The following is a 22,997-nucleotide window of genomic DNA, read 5'->3' as shown; positions in this document are numbered from 1 at the left end:
AGACTTTCCTATCTTGTTTTGGTTAAGAAGTTATCGTGCAAATTCATCAAGTATGACCTGCTTGCTGGCACTTTGCGGGAAGTCACTTGACCTGACCAGTCACCAGAATTTATCATAAGCCAAAGCAATTACCAAGTCAACGGAACGCATTCACGGAACAAATTTAGTATCCAACCGTACTCTTTTCAAGAATATTATTATTCAGTAGAATACCCTTCCACAAGATTGTGAGGTTAAATTATGACAAGAAGCTGATAAAGGAATATCAGGTATGTTCATCAACTACTCGCAACTGCGGCTATATCCTATGGACTGAATCATAATGAACAATATCTGTCTTTGCCTGCAGATTGTGTAAGATATCGAGCAACTAAGTCATCCACTGCATATTCCAATCACTGAAAACAATCGTTTGCTGAAATGGAGTACATAATGGATTTTCCATACCTTGAGTTCCTCAAGTGAAAACCAATCTCTCTATATGTACACCCTACGCTCATAAAAGAACTGAACGACGCAATAAAAGCCTATAATTCTAGAAAAGGTACTCAGCTTGTTCTCGTGTTCGTAAAGCATAATCAACCTTACTTATTCAATCTTCTCCGATGCACAAACCAAGTCCTGATTCGGTCTGGAAGCGCAAAGAATTTCAACAAATTACACAATTTGGGGTCTCTTCCGGGGGCACGCAGTAATATGTGACCGGCATAGAATAGTATGCTTCATAGGCTTTTACGAGATTGGCGACTTGATTGTCCTTCTTGCCATCATCTTCCTTGGCTGCTCCAACGCTCACGATTTCGGTGTGCCAAGATTTCCTCAGTTTGTTCACCACCTTGACAGGGTCGAAATTGCCGGATACCGTCAGTTTGTTGTCCTTCGAGTCCATAGACAGAGACCCAATCCCTGGAAAGCATTATGTGAGAAAGGTTAGTGATAAAGCCGAACATTTCAAGCGCAAGATGATTAGTTATTACAGTGACATTTGAACATTCAGTGGGAGAATGAAGGGGAAAACAGAGGAAGGGGTAGGGGAGGGGGGGGGGTGCGGCGGCGCGGGGGAGAGAGAGAGCCAATACCTCCAAAACCAGAAACTACTTGCATGGCCTTGCTTCTGTCTCTGTCATCGTGTAGATTCACCTTCACCACCAACTTCTGCAAAAGTTTGAGGAAAGCGAAACCCAGTTAGACTTTGAGTAAATATCTATCTCTCACGAGGACGACTGAACTCGACATTCACGAGTGGTGCGACAGAGTAGCGTTTGAAAAAGTTGGCCATATATAACCAACAATGAATAAGAATTCGAAGCATCATTTGGTATTCCGAGCATTCTTATTCACATAAACAGGTACAATCATGCTCTGCGATAAACAATTACAGCAGCAAAGAAGCAAACGATAACTCATGAAGCTTGAGACGAGAGATATCAAGAGAAGTGTTCAAGAAAACCCAGGAGAGAGTCACATCAAAACCCCATCTCACAGAGGTGAAGAAGATGCACATAATATGCAAAGAAAAGAGGGAACTTCGCGAAGGACTTCAAGATATCTCACCTTCATTTCTCTTGGGTTTCAAGAACTGAGATTGTGAGTGCTCTGACTTTTGATTTGGAAGCTAGAGACACTCGAAGGACAGTCGGAGCAAGTTGAAACTGAGTGTGTGCACGTATCGGGGACGAAAGGGGTTGCTTTATAAAGAGTGGCGAGCATGAGAGGAGTGCGTGAAGAGGAGAAGTTTCTTGGAGGACGCGGTGCGGAGAACAAAGGACAAATTATTGACCAGTCAATACAATAACGAGTCGAGGGGAAAGAGCCACCCCGTTTCTCAGTAAAATAACGAGTCGAGGCGATCGAAAACAGAGGATCGCCACTTTAGGAGAGAGAGAGAGAGAGAGAGAGAGAGAGAGAAAGAGAGGCGAGTCGCTCCTCACGACTCGGGGGCTTTTGAAGTGACTCGGTCGAGTCGCCCCTCGCGACTCGGTAACTTTTGAAGCAGTGAGTCTTGACTGTTGGCGACGGACTCAGTTCAGGCGGTTGGCGGGTTCAAGCTTTTCGTTGGATAGAATTGCATTGCGATTTTGCACGTACACATCTCTTCCATCTAATTTAAATGACATACTAGAATTGAAAACTCTTTATCGATGGGGATAATCACCAGATCCGTCCTCAACTTATTTATCATATGAATATCAATTTTGTTCTAAAATTTTCAACTTCGCTGATGTAATCCTAAATCTTGCAAGTGCAATTCTAATGTGATCATTCCAATCAATCTGCCATTGAACTCGTATGCTTGTTGTCCCAAGTGGCACGCCAATGCGGATAGCCTTGTTGGAAACATGACGTCATCAGGCAATTTCCAAGGAACAATTGTGTTAGAATTAAGTGCACAATCATAGGAAAATCAAGAATAAAAGCGAGAAAGAGAATTCGAGAGACAATTTTTTTTATCCTAATTCACTCTTAAATTAGGGTTATGTCTAATAAATGATTCCACTATAATTAACACATCGCATATATCTCTCAAATACCAAAGAAAGAGATTATATATACCTAGTTGTTCATCATGGATCAAAACCTAAACTATCAATAAAATATATGCTCAAATCATAAAAATCCTTTGGCAACTTGGGGGTGCTTCCCTCACGACCCCTACCGGGGTGGTCTCAGACTTTGCCTGCTTATCAAGGAGTAGAAATGCTGTGTCATCCTATCAATGAGGAGAATGGACCACACTCCATTAAACTAGCCTCAGAAGGACTGTATTGAAATCCCATGCAAAGCTTCCGGGACTTCATTAGCAAAAAAATCGAAATTGAATTGACAATTTGTACGATAGAGATTCCGAGCTAAATCCGTAATTTTTTCTTTTAAAAATGCGCTGAGATCAACTATCGATATATAGAGGCACTCCAAGTTCCGTCTCAACTCTTTAAGAGTTAATGATAGGGAAATCTTGCAACACGAGGGCAAATCGAAATTAACGGGAGAGGGGTCGGGACAACGGACGGACGATCGGACCGGAAGTGAAGCAGACATTACTCTCTTTCTACATCATCTCTGTGAAACGGCCATCCTTGGGTGTTTTTTATTTTTTGAAATTTTTGACAAAAAATGTGAAAGATAATAACCTTTTTGCTCGCGCAAAGGAGCTTTTTCTTGAATCGTAAAACATGAATTCTCCCGAAAAGTACGCGTTTCACACACGTGATCGATCCCATCCTCTCTATTTTCTTATTATTATTATTCTTTTTTGCATTTTTATGTTCCTTCACATTGACGTTGAAGTCGAGGTATTGGTCAATGAATTATTATTTGATCATAGTGCGATCACATCAGTCGAAATTCTGGCAGCTATAGACTATAGTCCATTCCGCTAACGTAAAAGTAAGGGCTATGATAAACTTCTTTTCAGTAGATGGAACGATCCATGCAACGAGCTGATCTGAGGAGGGCGATATCTTTGCATAGACGTGGCCCGCTCTCTTCGACGCCTATCTCTATCTGAATCTTAGGCGTGTCCGTCTCTCATGTATTACTTGACTTTAAAAAATATTTTCTTATAAAATAATCATTTGTATCATTTGAAATAATTACTTTATAAAAAATATTTTTGTTATTTACTAATAATTTATGTTATAACATTTTCGTAAATAATGAGAATACTTTTCGTTCATTCATTTTTGTGAAAGATATGAGAACGGGAAGTATTGTTCATAACATTTACAATGGAGAAAAAGTGTTTTCATTTTCCATGAAAACTTTCCAACATAAATTACAACTAATAATGAAGACTTTTTTATCAGTTAATTATTTCAAGTGATCACTTGCAAAAAATTATATTCCAAATAATTCATTTTCAACTAAGAGTCTTTGAGTACCCAATCTTTCGTTTTCTTCCTCTAGTTAGACATTAAATATCGAAATCATACTACACCTACAGGGGGACCTAATTATACTCCTCTTCCCTTCCTTCTTCCTTTGGCTGATCATTGGCCTGAAGCAAGCCTTGCCCGCGCTGGATCTGGCAAGGGCCTCACCCATGGTCTATGAGGCTCAATATCAAAAAGGCGCTTGATAAGTTAAAGCAAGTGATGACTAAGGAACTAGTGCTTGTAATGCCTAACCACTCAAAACCCTTTGAGGTAGAGATTAATGCCTCCAATTATGCTATTGGTGGTGTTTTAATGCAAGGATACCTAGTGACGTTTGAATCAAGTAAGATGAAATGGACTGAATGGCGATACATGGTCCAAGAGAAGGCAATGACGATGCTGGTGTACTGCCTTCGAACATGGCAACATTATCTCATGAGATCATGGTTTGTGGCGAGTGCTAACAACATTGCCACGACCTACTTGTAAACCCAAAAGAAGTTGATTCTAAAGCAAGCTTGTTAGTAAGACTTGCGAAGCTTCACTACGTGCAGCAAGACTCCTTGCCTGACGCACTTAGCCAAAAAATGGAGCTGGCAACCATCAGTCGATGTCCATGGACCGAGCGCATCAAGGAGGGGGCCACGACACAACCTAACCACCAAGGCACTCCTTGAGCATGCACAAGAGGCCAAGACTCGACAGTTTTAATGTGAGTGTGATCTACTTTACACCAAGGGGTGACGATTGTACATGTTGCTACATGGGAAGCTATGGAAAGAGGTGCTTTGCGAGTACCGCAATTCTAAGTGGGTGGGTTATCCAAGGATCCACCATATGATGGCACTTATGGAAAAATCATTACTTTTGGCTACACCCACACACCGATGTGGACGCTTCTATGAGGATGTGTCTTGCATGCCAACAAGACAAGGTAAGGCACTATGAGACACTTTCTATTTTGAAGCGTCCATGGTAGAGTGTCTCTATGGACTTCATTATGAATTTGCCAAGTCCAAAGGGTGTCGGACTCTCGTGATTGTGGATTTGAAAATTACTTACCTCAATTTCACTATATGAATCTGAGTCTGTATCTTTCTCAGAGTCTGAATCTGATTCTGATTTTACCATTAAACAAATATTAGCATAATGATCATCACTTCAAGTCTCTGCTTTAAGTGCCTTTCTGTATTTCTCAGCTTTTCCTTTCTTTTTCTTCACCAAGGGACAGTTGGGTCTGATGTGTCACTTTTTCTTGCATTCAAAGCAAATCACATATTTATTGGATTCGTCATCCTCAGCTGATTTGTTTTGAAATCTTTGAGAGCTTTGTTTCTTCCAATTGAATCTTCTTCCCTTTTTGTTCAGTTTTCTGAACCTTCTTATCATGAGAGCAAGCTCTTCATCGTCCATATCGTCTTCAAAATCTGTAACATCAGAATCATCATTAGATTTTAAAGCAATAGATTTTTTACCTTTAGGATCTTCATCTTCATTGATTTGCTCCACTTCATAAGACTAAAGAGTGCCAACCAATTCATCAACGGAAAGTGGCATGATCCTTTGTGTCTCCCTTATTGATGTCTTTACGTGATTCCAATCTTTGGAAAGTCCATGCAACAATTTGTTAACCTTCATGGGTCATGAGATTGGTTGACCTTGATACTCAAGACCATTCACAATTTCTGTAAAATGACTAAACATATCAGTGATAGATTCTCCTAACTTCATTTTGAAGGCTTCATATTGACCGGGCAGAATATTGATTCTGGTTTCTTTCACTCGATCAGTCCCTTCATACGTAATGTGCAGCCTATCCCAGACTTCTTTAGCTGTTTCACAAGAAGATATTATGTTATATTCAGTTGGAGATAATGCACAATATAAGGAGTAAATTGCTTTTGCATCAAGAGCTTGTCTCTTGGTTATCTCTTCTTGAGTCATCTCGCTAGCCTCTGCAACTTCTTTTCCCTTTTCTGAGACTGTTGTAACTTTAGGAATGATTCATTTGTCTACCACATCCCATTCTAGAGGATCTTTCGATCTTAGGAAAGTTTTCATCTTGTTTTTCCATATGCTGTATTCCTTTCCATCGAAATAAGGCGGTCTAGTGTTGCTTTGCCCTTCAATCAAACCTGAAGCCAACATACTAGCCATGGATCTTTAACTCTGAAGTAAAAACACTTCAATTTAAATGAGTACACATGCTCTGATAACAATTGATAGTGCTAGTACAATCATCTAAAGGGGGGTGAATACGTGCACAAACAACTTTTTCAAAATATTGTATAAGACTTTACTTTTAACCTAAATCTGGATAAAAATAGACTTTGCAGAGAAAATCAGACTCTAACAATTAAATAGAGTTACGAGTAAAATAAAATAGTTCAGGGAAGAGAATAAGAACACAAGATTTATAGTGATTCGGCTTAATCTAAGCCTACGTCCACTCTCCCGCACTGGTAGCCCATTGGCTGGATTTCACTATGAATCAAAAGAGTCGTTACAATATCACGTCCTTGATTCTACAGTGTAGAGACTCTGCTACACTTCCTCAAGGCCTCACAAATGTCTAAACTCTCTTTTGAGTACAAATTTTCGCTCAACAAATGAATCAGCAAAGGATAAGGAGCTTCAGACTTTGGAATTTATTTATCGCACACACACTTTATCGCGCACACACTCAAATAACTAGAGCATCTTCCTTATATACTCCTCTATGCCTTCATATCCATTGGCACCTTCCAAAAGAGTTCTTCCAATTTACTCGTTGGACATAATCAATTAGAGAGATCTTGAGTTACTTAAGGAATGTGAATAGAGCCCACCAATCCTACTCGCCCATACAATCAGGATCCAGGTTTCCATAAGTAGAACCTTCCGAGTATACTTCGTCAATCAACGAATCCAATTTACTCGTATTGATTTCAAAACGAATAGTAGATCTTTAGATGCTATCTCCAACTGTGAGATACTCTTCAACCAAATGGATCAAATCCTTACAAATAAACTTGCATCTAAATAAGATTTCTTTGTCGGTCTAGAAACTGTCAATGAGGGCAGACTTTAAGTCTTGAGTTTGGCGGTCTTCAAACTTTGATGGAAGGAAAAGTTTTGTCAACTTCAAAACAAATAAGGAAGTTTTCTCCAACAATAGGGGAATATATCAGCAATCATTGATAAGGGTTGTAGCGATGTCATCAAATACCAAACGATGCAATGAAATAAGCTGTATTTTTTCTTCTCGTTTAATTGATAAGAACGGCACCGGTTAGTTAAATGGCCCATTCGAGATTTACACTCGTGATTAAATTTAAGCAAGCAACACAAGAAAACGACAACAATTTTCGGCATGCAAGGTCTAAGGCCACACTTTCTTATCTTGGTTTGGTTAAGAAGTTTTTGGGTAATTTCAGCAAGTATAACCTGCTCGCTTGCAGCTTGGCTGAAGTCACTTGACCTGACCAGTCACCAGAATTTATCATCAGCCAAAGCAATTACTGAGTCAACGGAACATAAACATGGATCATATTTAGTATCTGACCATACTCTTTTCAAGAATATTATAATTCAGCAGAATAATAATATTCCAGTCACCGAAAACAATCGTTTGCTGAAATGGAGTACATAATGGATTTTCCATACCTTGAGTTCCTAAGTGAAAACCAATCTCTTTACATATACACCCAACGCACGTGCAAGTGCCGGACCACGCAATAAAAGCCTGATATTCTCGTAAAGGTACTCCTTTACTCCGCTTGTTCTTGTGTTCACAAGGCATAATCAACCTTACTTATTCATTCCTCTCCAGTGCACAAACCATGTCCTGATTCGGTCCGGAAGCACAAAGAATTTTAACATATGACACATCTTGGGGTCTCTTCAGGGGGCAGACAGTAATATGTGACCGGCATAGGATAGTATGCTTCATAGGCTTTTACGAGATTGGCGACTTGATCGTCCTTCTTGCCCTCTTCTTTCTTTCCCTCGTCTTTCTTGCCATCATCTTCCTTGGCTGCTCCAACGTTCACGATTTCTGTGTGCCAAGATTTCCTCAGTTTGTTCACCACCTTGACCGGGTCAAAATCGCCCGATACTGTTAGTTTGTTGTCCTTCGATTCCATAGCCAGAGACCCAATTCCTGGAAACCACAATGCGACAAAGGCCAGTGAAAAAGCCGAACATTTTGAGCATACGATGATTAGTTATTACAGCGGCGATTTGAACATTCCGTGGGAAAATGAAGGAAAAAACAGAGAGGGAGAGAGAGAGCCAATACCTCCAAAACCAGAAACTACTCGCATGGCCTTGCTCCTGTCTCTGTCATCATGTAAGTCCACTTTCACCACCAACTTCTGCAAAAGTTTGAGCAAGGCAAAACCCTGTTAGATTTTGAGTAAATATCAATCTCTTAAGGTGACGACTGAACTCGACATTCACAGGTGGTGTGATAAGACTAGCGTTTAAACAAAATAAGAATTCGAAGCATCATTTGATATTCCGAGCATTATTATTCACATAAACGGATAAAACCATGCTATGCGATAAACAATTACAGCAGCAAAGAAACAAACGATGACTCCTGAAGAGATGCCAAGAAAAGTGTTCAAGAAAACCCACGAGAAAATGCCATCAAGAACCCCATCTCACAGGAGTGCATAAATACCCACACCATGCCAAAAGTACAACTTCTTGAAGGACAAAAAGAATCTAACCTTCATGTCTCTTGGGTTTCAAAGACTGAGAATGATATTTGCTCTAACTTTTGATTTGGAAGCTAAAAACACTCGAAGGACACTCAGAGCAAAGTAGAAACTGAGTGTGTGTGCCCGGATCGTAGTAGACAAAAGGGATTGCTTTATATAGTGGCGAGCATGAGTGGAGTGCGCCAAAGTAAGAAGTTTCTTGGAGGACGCGATGCAGAGAACGAAGGGACAAATTATTGACCGGCACAAATTTGGGAGACCACACGGTTTCTCGGACAATTAACGAGTCGAGACTGACAGAACGTGTAATGGAGATTTGAGAAAAGCTTTTTCTCTGTATATTCATTGTGTATATTTACATTACACTGGTGAATTTATAATGTAAGAGACAAAAGAATAAAACAGGAAAAAAATAATAAATGAATCTCTATTTTCCTATTTTCCTATTTACCAAAACTAATCCACGGAATCGGAATCTTCAAGATATATTTCCAACACTCCCCCTCAAGCTGGTGGCCTGTAGATGTCAAGGATACCAAGCTTGCTCAATAGATATCTATGCTGTTTCTGACATAACGCTTTAGTAAAGACGTTTGCAGGTTGCCCCGTTGTTCCGATTCCTTTCGTCACCAGGACTCCATCTTTGATCCTATCCCGAGTGAAATGACAATCCACTTCTATGTGTTTTGTTCTTTCATGAAAGACTGGATTTGCCGCTAATTTGAGTGCATCATCATTATCACAAAACAATTCAGTCGGTCCACTGACTTGTATTCCGAGATCCAGGAGTAAAACTCGTATCCAGACTATTTCACAGGTGGCCTTTGCCATGGCCCGATACTCTGATTCTGCGGATGATAGTGAGACAGTTGACTGTTTCTTTGTCTTCCAAGAAATCAATGACTTTCCCAGCTTTATGCAGAAACCAATAATAGATCTCCTGGTCATTGGACATGTGGCATAATCTGTGTCGCAAAAAGCTGTCATCTTCATATTGCAGTCACGAGATAGAAGTATACCAAGGCCTGGACATCCCTTTAGATACTTCACAACTTTCAATGCTGCATCCATATGTGATTGCTTTGGCATATGCATGAACTGGCTGAGTATTTGTACGGCATATGATATGTCAGGTCTTGTCATTGTAAGATATATCAACTTTATGACAAGTCGCTGGTATTCTGAAGGATCTTTGAGCACTGAGTCCTTAATGTTTGAAGGAGAACTTATGTCATATTCATGCGTCGTCAACTTGACATTTTGCTCAACTGGAATGACTGCTGGTTTACATCCCGATAGACCTGCTTCAGAAACAATCTCCAAGATGAACTTCCTTTGACTGAGGCAAATTCCTTCATTGGACCAAGCAATCTCGATGCCAAGAAAATATTTTGGCGGTCCCAAATCTTTGATGTGAAAGGTGGAGTGTAAATATCTTTTGAACTTGGCAACATCAGAATCATTATTTCCCATGACAAGTATGTCATCAACATATATCAACAGATAAATTGATGATGCTTTTGTAGTACGGGTAAACAAGGCATAATGATACTTAGAATGCTCAAAACCTGCATTGGTTAGTGTAGTAGTGAATTTTGCATACTATTGTCTTGATGCCTGTTTTAATCCATATAAGGATTTGCGAAGACGACATACCCGAGACTCCCCCTGTCTGCGTAATCCTTGAGGAATATCCATGTAGATTTCTTCATTGAGATCACCGTGGAGAAAAGCATTATGCACATCCATCTGATGGAGAGACCAATTTTGTATGGCTGCAACGGATAAGAATGAACGTACAATGACTTCTTTAGCTACCGGAGAAAAGGTCTCATGGTAATCAAAACCTTCTTTTTGAGTGAATCCCTTGGCAACTAATCGAGCCTTATAGCGCTCAATAGAACCATCTGCCTTGAATTTGATTTTGTAAACCCATTTGCAGCCAATCGGTTTCCGTCTTGGCGGCAAAGGGACAATATCCCATGTGTGATTCTCCATCAAAGCAGTAAGTTTGGATTCCATCGCATGTTGCCATCTAGGGTCTCGTGCTGCCTCAGCGAAGGAGAATGGTTCTCGTTCTTCAGATATGCGACATATACAACACAAATGTCCTGGCGATAAATGATTAAATGATACGTATGAGCCAATGAGATATTGTGTACCTGAAGAACTTCTTGTAGAACATATGTAATCCTTTGTCCATGTAGGTGGACGAGTGTGCCTTCCAGATCGTCGAGGTGGCTCGAGGATTTGTGCTGGAGGATCCGATGATTAAGGGAGAATGGGTGAAGCAGCTGTTGTTATAGGAGATTGGGAAATGTCCTCAGATAATCCTGGCGAAGTTGCTTCTGAATGTGATAATTCCATTGATGCAGACGAAGGTGGTCCTGATGATATGGGTGGTCCTAGTGCAATAAGACACCCCGGTGCGAGGACAAAGAGTCATCGGACAAAAATAGTCTGTCGTGTCCTGATGGTAAAGAGGACTGTGATGAAGAAACCTTTTCCTCAAAAGGAAATATGTCTTCATGGAATACAACATCCCTGCTAATGAAAAAAGTCCCTGTAGAGATCTCCATAACTCGATATCCTTTATGAAGAGAAGAATATCCCATAAAGACGCACCGAGTGGCTCGAGGGCCCATTTTATCTCGAGGACCCACATTTGTTGTATAGCATAAACAACCAAATACTTTAAGATGATTATTATCAGGCTGTTTGTTGTAAAGCATCTCAAAAGGGGTCCTACCATTAAGAATTCGAGTTGGCATGCGATTGATCAAGTAAGCTGCTGTGACCACACAATCTCTCCAAAAATTTTATGGAATGGAAGCTTGATATTTTAGAGCACGAGCAACCTCTAACAGATGCCTATGTTTGCGCTCAACAACTCCATTTTGTTGTGGAGTGTAAGTGCAGGAACTTTCATGAAGTATACCATGGGAAGATAGAAATGTGTTGCAATCAGAAGTGAAAAATTCACGCCCATTATCTGTACGAATTTTTTGTACAGATTTACCAAACTGATTTTTAATTATGGAAATAAAGTTTGATAGATGACCAAAAGTTTGGCTTTTCGATTGCATAAGATAAACCCATGTGGCTCGAGTGTAATCATCAACTATTGTAAGGAAGAATCGAGATCCATCGCGATGAAGAGTATGATAAGGTCCCCAAATGTCCATATGAAGTAAAGAGAAGGAATCTGTTGTACGAGATGTACTTTTCGAAAAAGGTGCTCGAGATTGTTTAGCTAAAGGACATATTGGACATTTTGGATGAGGAAAAGAAGCACTGTGACCCAATCGTTGATGAGAAAGGAGATTTTTATTTGAACTGATAGCATTACAAGAAACATGCTTATTTAATAATTCTAAATCTCTTGGGGAATTGTTCCAGAAATAGAGTCCATCTACCACACTACCCAAGGCCATCACTCTGCCAGTCGAATGGTCCTGAAAAAGACAATTGTCGGAATTGAATGTGGCATGGCAAGAGTTATCCTCACATACTCTTGAGACAAACAAAAGATTGAATTCAAATTCTGGAATATATAGGACATTTTTCAGGATTAAATTTGGACCAAGATGAACGGTGCCGGTTTGGGTAACATTTGTGATGTTCCCATTTGGAAGACGCACCGTGATAGGAGATTCTGGCATTTTATATGTGTGAGAAAAAAAAATTTGTTGCATACTATGTGGTCACTAGCACCTGAATCGATAATCCATACATCAACCAAAAACGAATTCTTATTGTATAGGAAAGTACCTGAGAATCCTGCACTTTTATCGCTAGTCTTGAGTTGATCCAGCATTTGTACAATATTTTGATATTGTTCTTAAGTGATCATCTGGTGAGGTGATCCATCTGCCTTTTGTGCAAAAACTTGGGAAATAATGGATTCTCTCTTTTTGTCATTAGGCTTTCCATGCAGCTTCCAACAGGTCTCAATGGTATGATGTGGATGTTTACAATAGCTGCAATATTTATTTTTAAATCTGGAATTCTGCCCACTGACCTTTCTTGCTGACGTGGCACGATCCCAGCCGTCCGATTCTGTTGAAGCTGCGGATAGATGATGGCCGTCCGATCCAGCGCGTCGATCTCGTCCGTGTTGGAGAAATCTTCTTGAAGTGTTTTGAAGTTGACAAATCGTTTCTATCAATCTAGTCTGAAGGCTTGCAGACTCTGCTATTTAAAGTCTGAAGACCTTGGGACAGCGGACTCAAGACTCAAAGTCTATCTTCATTGTGAGTCTCTAATCCGTTGAAGAAAGGTTATCCAGAACTGGATGTTTCGTTGAGGATTTAACCTTATCAACGGAGAAGATCTCATGGCTGGAGAAGACATAAACGGAGTCCTTTGATTGATCGAAGATTGATTCGATAAATTGAAGATCCGGTGATTGCCTAAATATTATTGGAAGGTTCGCTTATGGAAACCGAGATCCGGATTGTATGGGCGAACAGGATTGATGGGCTATCAACACGTTCCATTTATAGCTTGGACAATCTTCCTAATTGATTTCGTCCAACGGGTAGATTGGAGGAATTCCTTTGGTAAGTGCCAACGGGTATGATGGCATAAAGGAGTATATAAGGAAGACTGTCTTAGTTGTTCAAGGTGTGCGCGATAGAAGAATTCCAAAGTCCGAAGCTCCTTTTTGTTTAGACAAATCCTTTGAGCGAATACTTATATACGAAAGAGAGAGTCTATATTTGTGAGAGACCTTGAGGAGGTGTGGTAGAACATCTACACTTGTGGAATCAAGGCAAAGCTGTGCTGTAACTTCTCTTTTGATCATAGTGAAATCCAGCCGGTGGGCTGTCGGTGCGGAAGAGTGGACGTAGGCTTGGAATAAGCCGAACCACTATAAATCCCGTGTTCAATTTTCTCTTCCTTACTCTCTCTACCTCAATCGTATTTCATTTTGTTAATTAAGAGAGAATTTACTTTCTATTATATGCTAAGAATCGCTTCCGTATATCGATAAATTGTTTAGGCACCTATTCACCCCCCTCTAGGTACTCATACTAGCAATATCAGTCCGTCCCTTCTAGCGCTGAGATCCCAGCCGTTCGATCTAGCGCGCCGATCTCGTCCGTCCGTTCCAGCGCTGAGATCCCAGCCGTCCGATCCAGCGCACCGATCTCGTCCGTACGTTCTAGTGCTGAGATCCCAGCCGTCAGATCCAGCGTGTCTATTTGAGCCGTCCATCTTGGATCGGCGATCCCAGCCATCCATTCCAGATCTTGGATCCGAGCCGTCAGATCGAAATGTTTTAGGGTTTCCTTCGGTTCTCCTCGCCGCAGCCGCAGCCACGATTTTTCTCTCCAGATCTGTGGAGGTTCCGCCGAGAGTTGTATCGCCGAAGGGAAGAACGGCCAAGCTCAGGCCTTCGCCTATTCGAGCGTGTCCAGCGGTGGCCATCCGATGATGCTCCTCTTGGACGGCCAACTGGTAAATGCGGCCAAGCGGTGGTGGAGGGTCCATCGTGAGGATTTGCGATCGGAAAGCCGAGAAGGATTCGTTTAAAATTAGTAAGAATCTCATCGTTTTCTCCCTTTCTTTAATTTTTCGGTACTATTGGAGGGTTTCTTCAGGACCTTCGAGTCGTTCTTCGGCGGCCTCAAGCTCATTCCATAGAGCGGAGAGGCGGTTGAAGCAGGAGGTAACCGAGAGGTTCCCCTGCTTTAACTCCGACAGGGCTTGGGTGACGGTGAACAGCTTCGCCCGGTCGAGGTGTCCGTACATCTCGCGGATGCTGTCCCAGAGAGTTCGAGAGTCTTCGGTTGGTGGGAGTCCGACAGCGATTTCCGGTGCGAGGCAGTTCCCGAGCCATGTGTGAACCAGTTGGTTGCACTTGCGCCACTGCCGTTGAAGACGTTCGTCGGCCGGAAAAGGAACGGCTCCGTTGAGGAAGCCGTCCTTGTCTTTGGTGACAAGGGCGCGCCGGATATCCCTTGCCCAGGCCGCGTAGTTTTCCGCTCCGGTAAGCTGCATCCCAAGGAGCTTCAATTCGGGTCCATTGGCCGGCGACGTGTACAGAGGGTCGCCGGGTTCAAGCCGGCCGCCGCCACCAACTGGAAAAAACAACGGCGCACATCCGGGTTGAAATCCCGGGTAGGGATTCGTCCCATGACCCGGGATAGATCCGGTTCCCTGACCCAGTGGCGCGTATCCGGGTTGAAATTCCGAGTAGGGATTCGAACCCGGGATAGATCCGGATCCCTGACCCGGCGGCGTGTATCCGGGTTGAAATCCCGGGAAGGGATTCGAACCCGGGATAGATTCGGATCCCTGACCCGGGACGGATCCGGATTCCTGAGCGAAATTCGTCTGGCCCGATGTCTCTGTGGGGCTTGTTACGGACTGCGATGGCCCAAAAGGATGCTGGGTCCATACCTGTCCTGGCAACGGGCCAAAAGGGTACTGGTTCCACACTGTCCATATCTTGGAGGAAAGGTTGGAGGCCACTGGATCGGGGCGCGAGGTCCGGCCCGACGCTGGAATCAATTGTGCGAAAGGGTTTCTTCGATGGATGAACAGAGGTTCGGTTGCCGCCAAGAGAGACAACCAGATCGAGGTAGGTGTCTCCCGTTGAGGAATTCTCAACATTTTTCGTCATGGCATCAAAAAATTGAATTCTAATCGTTTTGCTGGTCCTGCATTTCGCAGTGAAGATTATGCAACAACAGTCCAGAAAAAGAACGATGGCAATTCAAAAAAAATATGCGGAAGCTGGGTCAGGAGTATCTGCTCTGATACCATGACAGAATGTGTAATGGAGATTTGAGAAAAGCTTTTTCTCTGTATATTCATTGTGTATATTTACATTACACTGGTGAATTTATAATGTAAGAGACAAAAGAATAAAACAGGAAAAAATAATAAATGAATCTCTATTTTCCTATTTTCCTATTTACCAAAACTAATCCACGGAATCGGAATCTTCAAGATATATTTCCAACAGAGACGATGGAAAACAGAGGATCGCGACTTTATTTTTTTATTTTTTTAATTCCTTCCATGATTCCTTAATTTTATCAAATAATCAACTCTATTATTATTCCTAAAGGATGTAATAATATATATTATAATATATATACAAATTTTATATTGTTATAGAGTAGAAACAAATTCAAATATATAAATAAATATAAAAAAAAACTACCAAATATAGCTTAAGATTTTATATCCGATTTTATCCTATTTTGGACAGGAACTAAACATAAGATATAATTCGGTCCTAACTTTTATCATAAGAACCAAATGTAGCCTAAGACTTTATGATTGGAAAATCTTTCAGCATGAGGACAATCGATTAACAGGAGAAAGGGATGAGTTCAGGACAAAAGACGGACGATAACCAGAATGGAATCTGACATAACTCTATGTGCCATCTCTGTGAAAATGCCACCATTGGCTACGATCTTTTGACATCTTTGCTCGTGCAAAGGAGCTTTTTCTTCAGTAGTAAATTGTGAAAGATTGAAAAAGCAATATGAAATCTCTAGGAAAACACGCGTTTCATGCCCGGGATCAATCCCTGTCTCAAAACATCATCGTCTCCATCGTCTATGATTAGGGCCCTGTCTTTTTTTTTTTTTTTTTTTTATTATTTTATTATTCTTTTTTTGGATTTTTACGTTCCTTGACGTAGACGTTGAAGTCCAAGTCTAGGTCAATGAATTATAATTTAAATATAGTCCGATCACATCAGCCATAATTTCTGGCATCGCTGGTTCATATTTAGCTATGATAAAAATAAGGGTCATGATAAACCGCGTTTTAGCATATCAAACGATCCAAGCTACAAGCTGATTGTATCGGGGTGGCCCGCTCTCTTCGACATCTATCTCTCGCTGAATCTTAGGCCCGTCCATCTTGCATACATGATTTTGAAGAACGTTTTCTTAAAAGATAATCATTTATATTGTTTAAAATGATTAACTAATGAAAAGTATTTTCGTTATTGACAATAATTTTTTCTAAAAATTTTCATGGATAATGAAGATACTCTTTGATCATTTATTTTTGTGAGCGATACAAACAATTATTTTTAGGAACGGAAAGTATTGTGCATGTTGTTTATAGATTTGAATGAAGGAAATAGTGTTTTCATCGTCCATGAAAACGTTCAAACATAAATTGTTGTCAATAATGAAAACTTTTTTTCTCAGCTAATTTTTTTAAGCAGATGCTTAGAGAAAAAATGTTTTCTAAATCACTCATTTTTAACAAAAAAGTCTTTAAATACTCAATCCTTCATTTTCTTCCTCTAGTCAAACATTATATATCTAGATCATACTACACTGGTGGCCAAGACTTAGTTATACTTCCCTTCCATTCCTTCTTCCTCCAATCGGTCACCAGCCTCGCTGAGGCGAGGTGCGATGTGAAAAGGCGTTACATTGACTAAAGCAAATTATGACTGAAGAACCGATGCCCGTACTGCCCAACCACTCAAAGCCGTATGAGGTAGGCATTGACACCTTCAATTATGCTTTTGGTGTTGTTCTACTGCAAGAAGGACACTCGATGGCATTTGAATCAATGAAGCTAAATGAGACCGAAGGATGATTCATGGTCCAAGAGAAAGCAATGATAGCAGTGGTGTACTGCATTTGCACATGGTTGTTAAGAAAACTCCTATCAGGTTTTGAAATTGACAAAACTTTTATATTATTATTCTTATTATGAAGAATAGTAGACTTCTAAAGTTATATCATAGACTCTTGTCAAAGTTTACTCTTTCCATAAGTCTTTCTCACTCTGACATAATCCAGATTGAAATGTAGTCCAAAACGAAGATATAATCAGACTCAGATTTATTGATCTTGCAACAAGAATTCAGTATGAACATAACATGGATTTATTCTTTAATATCTGGCTCTCTGGCGAAAAATCTCACTCATATTTTATAAATACATTGATGGAATCAATCACAAATTGATAAAATCAATCTTGAAGACAAGTTCCTTTTTAGGAAGCATCTATTTATGAAACCTAAATCCTGATTGTATGCGTGACCGGAATCAACCATGAAATACATGATTTTGAAAAACATTTTCTTAAAAGATAATCGTTTGTATCGTTTAAAATGATCAGTTAATGAAAAGTATTTTCATTATTGACAATAATTTTTTTTCTAAACATTTTCGTGGATAATGAAAATACTCTTCGATCATTCATTTTTTTTTTTGAGCAATCAAAATAATCATTTTGAGGAACAGAAAGTATCGTGCATATCGTTTATAGATATGAATGAAGGAAATAGTGTTTTCATCATCCATGAAAATGTTCAAACATAAATTAATGTCGATAATAAAAACTTTTTTCATTAGCTAATCATTTTAAGCGATTGCTTAGAGAAAAATATATTCCAAATCACTCATTTTTAACAAAAAGTCTTTAAATACCAAATCCTACATTTTCTTCCTCTTGTCAAACATTAAATATCTAGATCATGCTACATCGGCGGTCGAGACTTAGTTATACTTCCCTTCCCTTCCTTCTTCCTCCAACCAGTTGCCGGCCTCGCCCATGTTCGGCGAGGCGCGATGTCAAAAGGCGTTAGATAAGCTAAAGCAAATTATGACCAAAGAACCAATGCTCATACGACCCAACAACTCAAAGCTCTATAAGGTAGAGATTGATGCCTTCAATTATGTTATTGGTGGTGCTCTAATGCAAGAAGGACACTCGATGGCGTCTGAATCAAGGAAGCTAAATGAGACTGAAGGACGATTCATGGTCCAAGAGAAGGCAATGACAATGGTGGTGTACTACATTTGCACATGGTAACATCATCTCTTAGAATTGTGGTTCACGACAGAGATTGATAATGTAACTAGGAGCTACTTCCAAATCCAAAAGAAGCTAATTCCAAAGCAAGCTCTTAGGCAAGACTTCCTTACAAAGCTCGACTATGTGCTGCAGTACATGCCTAAGAAGCCCAATTGTGTGGCCAATGCACTTAGTTGAAAGATGGAGTTAACAGCCATCAATCGACCCGAATGTCCATGGACCAAGTGCACTAAGGAGGGGCTATGACACGACCCAACAAACGAGGGCAAGACTCAACAATGTGAAGGCGATCTACTCCATACCAAGGGATGACGACTGTACATGCTACTTCATGGGAAGCTATGGTAGGAGATGCTATGCGAGTACTACAATTCCAAGCGGGCAGGTTATCCAAGGATCCATTGCTTCATGACACTTGTGGAGGATCATTATAGTTGGCCATCCTTGCACGATGATGTGGACACTTATGTGAGGACATGTCTTGTTTGTCGACAAGACGAGCTTGAACAACAGTTGCCGGCAAGGCCCCATGAGCCACTTCCTATCTTGAAGCATGCATGGTAAAGTATCTCCATGGACTTCATTGTGAATTTTCCTAAGTTTAAAGGGCGTTAGACTCTCATGGCTACGATGGATCAGTTCGCTAAGTACATAATGTTAGTGCCAGCAATAAAGGACACCAACTGAGGAGGCAGCTTGGCTATTCCTAAAACAAATTGTCAATATTGGGGCATAAGATAGACGATTGTGGGCGACCACAATCCTTGAGCCACTTTGAGATTCTAGACCGAACTCTTTAAGTTGTTGATTTGAAGCCTCAACTTTTCCACAAGTCTACATCCCTAAATCGTTGGTCAAACGGGGAGGATGGATGTGCTATTGGATTGTGCGAAGTTGGTCGACATAGCCTAGTTATCCTATAAGCTATAGTGAAGTAGGTCTATTAGCCAAAGTCCCTTTGAGATCATGATAGCACAACAACCGCTCACTCTGAGTATGGTTGCAACGGGCTATTGTGGGAGTAGCCTAGTGGCTAAGAACTTGTCTACATAAGGCCTCAAAGCAATTAAGAAATGAGTTGACAAGAAGCAACGGCACATGGAGTAGCAAGTCGAGCATTTAGTGTTGGCAAAACCACACTTTGTTCTTTGATACCAAGACGTGCATAGGGCATTGATTTGTCACTACGAAGGGCCACTTTGAGTGTTGCAACGAGTCAGAAAGGTAGCATTTATTGGAGCTCCCGCTGAAACTTAAGGTGCATTCGATTTTGCATGTGAGTATGCTTAAACCTTTTTGATGTAGATGAAGAAGATCTGGATCGAGGAGAGTTACAATGGTTACCTCCTAGACCAAAAACCTCATATGATCGTGATGTCATGAAAGAGGCATTGTGTGTTGAAGCGAGAATATTTGATATGATGAAAGGGTCTACTGGAGAGTAAAGTTAGTCGAGAACCTATGGAAGCTCTTTGGCAATTCAAAAAGCCAATCTGATGCATTCCATGCCAAAAATGCAATAGGGGTGTCACTTGATTAAGTGGAGGAGAATATCTTGGTCTGGAGGTTTCTCATGCACAGAGGACCGAGAATGATCCTAGAAGATCGGGTGATCCTCACTAGTATTCTCAAGAATATTCCTAGGACGAGCAATATTGTAAATGTCAATACTCTGAAGTGTTCCCATAATAAATGCACATAGTTAGTTTATAGGAAGATAGAATTTCCACTGTTAGATTGATGAGATATCTATGATTGTAATCTAAAGAGTACTTGTATATTAAGAGGTCTCCTCCTTTTGTTTGGATCATCTCACAAATATTTAAAATTCAAAGATTCTCTCTCCAAAAGAATTTCTGTCCACCATCTTTGTGAGTGTGTGACATATGCTGACTTGGAAAGAAATTACTCAAGCCATATGGGTAAGAGAATGCTAGATCAATCGGCCTATGACATATGACTTTCCTTAATGAAATCCATTACTTCTAGCTCGGAGAAGATTGAGTGAGAATGATTCGCCATTATAAAGTTCGTTAACTAGGATGGTATGATTTACAAGTATATATCATGTCTTCAAATATTAACAAAAGAGCACCCCGCGATCCATCCTCGGTCCTGTGGCAGGCCCATCAAGTCCGCCAATAATGGTCATAACAGCTCCCTTTTCCCTTCAACTTATAGGGAAATATACCAGCAATCATTGATGAGGGTTGTAGCGACGTCATCAGATACTTCCAAACGATGCAGTGAAATACAGCTGTCTTTTTTGTTCTCATTTAATTGATAAGAACGGCACTGGTTAGTTAAATGGCCTATCCGGGGTTCACACTCGCGATCAAATTTAAGCTAGCAACACAAGAAAACAACAACAATTTTCGGCGTGCACGGTCTAAGGTCACACTTTCTTATCTTGGTTTGGTTAAGAGTCTTCGTAAGGCATGATCAACCTTACTTACTCAATCCTCTCCGCTGCACAAACCAAGTCCTGATTCGGTCTGGAAGCGCAAAGAATTTCAACAAATGACACAATTTGGGGTCTCTCCTGGGGGCACGCAGTAATATGTGACCGGCGTAGGATAGTATTCGGATGGCTGGTTGCCGCTAGAAGAGTGCACGGCTCCCGAAGAAATTGAGGGCGGCAAAGGAACAAGCGGAGTCAACAAACCGCTTTTGTGGGATGATGGTGTTGACTCTATAAGTTTTCGAGTAATTTCAGCAAGTATAACCTGCTTGTTTGCAGCTTGCCTGAAGTCACTTGACCTAACCAGTCACCAGAATTTATTATATGCCAAAGCAATTCCTAAGTCAACGAAACATAAGCATGGATCACATTTAGTATCTGACCGTACTCTTTTCAATTATAATTCATCAGAATAATAATATTCCAGTCACGGAAAACAATCATATGCTGAAATGGAGTACATAATGGATTTTCCATAACTTGAGTTCCTCTAAGGCATGATCAACCTTACATACTCAATTCTCTCCGCTGCACAAACCAAGTCCTGATTCGGTCTGGAAGCGCAAAGAATTTCAACAAATGACGCAATTTGGGGTCTCTCCTGGGGGCACGCAGAAATATGTGACCGGCGTAGGATAGTATTTGGGGTCTCCTCTTGACCGGCGTAGGATAGTATGCTTCATAGGCTTTTACGAGATTGGCGACTTGATCGTCCTTCTTGCCCTCGTCTTTCTTGCCATCATCTTCCTCGGCTGCTCCAACGCTCACGATTTCTGTGTGCCAAGATTTCCTCAGTTTGTTCACCACCTTGACAGGGTCGAAATCACCGGATACCGTCAGTTTGTTGTCCTTCGAGTCCATAGACAGAGACCCAATCCCTGCAAAGCATTATGTGAGAAAGGTTAGTGATAAAGCCGAACATTTCAAGCACAAGATGTTTAGTTATTACAGTGACGATTTGAAGATTTAGTGGGAGACTAAGGGTAAAAACAGAGAGCGGGGGGAGAGAGAGAGAGAGAGAGAGCCAATACCTCCAAAGCCAGAAACTACTCGCATGGCCTTGCTCCTGTCTCTGTCATCATGGAGATTCACTTTCGCCACCAACTTCTGCAAAAGTTTGAGGAAAGCAAAACTCAGTTAGACTTTGAGTAAATATCAATCTCTCACGAGGACGACCGAACTCGGCATTCACGAGTGGTGCGACAGACTAGCGTTTAAGCAAGTTGGCCACATAAACCAACAACGAATAAGAATTCGAAGCATCATTCGGTATTCCGAGCATTCTTATTCACATAAACAGATACAATCATGCTATGCGATAAAAAATTACAGCAGCAAAGAAGCAAACGATAACTCATGAAGCTTGAGACGAGAGATACCAAGAGAAGTGTTCAAGAAAACCCAGGAGAGAGTAACATCTAGAACCCCATCTCACAGAAGTGAACAAGATACCCATAATATGCAAGAAAAGAGAGAACTTTTCGAAGGACTTCAAGAAATCTCACCTTCATTTCTTTTGGGTTTCAAGAACCTCAGATGAGTGACTGCTCTAACTTTTGATTTGGAAGGTAATAACACTCGAAGGACACTCGGAGCAAGCTGAAACTGAGAGTGTGCACGTATCGGGGACGAAAGGGGTTGCTTTATATAGAGTGGCGAGCTTGAGAGGAGTGCGTTAAGAGGAGAATTTTCTTGGAGGACGCGGTGCGGAAAACAAAGGACAAATTATTGACCAGTCAATACAATAACGAGTCGAGGGAAAGAGCCACCCCGTTTCGCAGTAAAATAACGAGTCGAGGCGATCGAAAACAGAGGATCGCCACTTTAGGAAGGAGAGAGAGAGAAGGAGAGAGGCGAGTCGCCCCTCACGACTCGGGGGCTTTTGAAGTGACTCGGTCGAGTCGCCCCTCGCGACTCGATGACTTTTGAAGCAGTGAGTCTTGAATGTTGGCAACCGACTCAGTTCAGGCAGTTGGCGGGTTCAAGCTTTTCGTTAGATAGAATTGCATTGCGATTTTGCACGTATGCATCTCTTCCATCTAATCTAAATGACAATATAAGAATTGAAAAATCTTCATCCATGGGGATAATCACTGGATGTATCCTCAACTTATTTATCGTATGAGCATTTATGCGGTTCTA

At 40.9% G+C, this 22,997-nt stretch overlaps 2 protein-coding genes across 5 annotated transcripts; both read right to left on the bottom strand.

Moving 5' to 3' along the window:
• Window positions 1–360: 360 nt before the first annotated feature.
• Window positions 361–1,871, bottom strand: LOC104446036 (heavy metal-associated isoprenylated plant protein 39). The gene is made up of 3 exons (XM_039312039.1): window positions 1,555–1,871; window positions 1,080–1,155; window positions 361–906 (listed from the first exon to the last, which is right to left on the bottom strand). The coding sequence occupies exons 1-3, from the start codon at window positions 1,558–1,560 to the stop codon at window positions 650–652; spliced, it is 339 nt and encodes a 112-aa protein (XP_039167973.1). The 5' UTR covers window positions 1,561–1,871; the 3' UTR covers window positions 361–649.
• A 5,566-nt stretch (window positions 1,872–7,437) lies between these two features.
• LOC108959934 (heavy metal-associated isoprenylated plant protein 39-like) lies at window positions 7,438–22,664 on the bottom strand. 4 transcript variants are annotated; one of them, XR_005550865.1, is made up of 5 exons: window positions 22,361–22,638; window positions 21,887–21,962; window positions 21,532–21,733; window positions 21,362–21,497; window positions 20,820–20,841 (listed from the first exon to the last, which is right to left on the bottom strand). XR_005550865.1 is itself a non-coding variant. In XM_039312032.1 (4 exons), exons 1-4 carry the CDS (start codon window positions 22,364–22,366, stop codon window positions 7,730–7,732), a joined length of 384 nt encoding a protein of 127 aa, XP_039167966.1. In that variant the 5' UTR covers window positions 22,367–22,664; the 3' UTR covers window positions 7,532–7,729. The 4 variants fall into 4 exon arrangements, 3 of the variants coding, with proteins under 3 accessions (XP_018729824.2, XP_039167966.1, XP_039167967.1); XM_039312032.1 differs by lacking the exons at window positions 20,820–20,841; window positions 21,362–21,497 and adding an exon at window positions 7,532–7,876 and having other exon boundaries at window positions 21,579–21,733; window positions 22,361–22,664; XM_039312033.1 differs by lacking the exon at window positions 20,820–20,841 and having other exon boundaries at window positions 21,353–21,497; window positions 22,361–22,637.
• Between the last annotated feature and the right edge of the window lie 333 nt (window positions 22,665–22,997).

This window comes from Eucalyptus grandis, chromosome 5 (assembly GCF_016545825.1).
Source record: "Eucalyptus grandis isolate ANBG69807.140 chromosome 5, ASM1654582v1, whole genome shotgun sequence".
In the NCBI taxonomy this organism is placed as follows: Eukaryota; Viridiplantae; Streptophyta; class Magnoliopsida; order Myrtales; family Myrtaceae; genus Eucalyptus; species Eucalyptus grandis.
This window is presented reverse-complemented; position numbering and strand designations above follow the sequence as displayed.

Coding starts and splice junctions, on each gene's coding strand:
- LOC104446036 (XM_039312039.1), bottom strand. Junction 907..1,079: donor AGTAGTTTCTGGTTTTGGAG/GTATTGGCTCTC, acceptor AATGCTTTCCAG/GGATTGGGTCTCTGTCTATG.
- LOC108959934 (XM_039312032.1), bottom strand. Junction 21,734..21,886: donor AGTAGTTTCTGGCTTTGGAG/GTATTGGCTCTC, acceptor AATGCTTTGCAG/GGATTGGGTCTCTGTCTATG. Junction 7,877..21,578: donor ATGATGGCAAGAAAGACGAG/GGCAAGAAGGAC, acceptor AAGGAAGATGAT/GGCAAGAAAGACGAGGGAAA.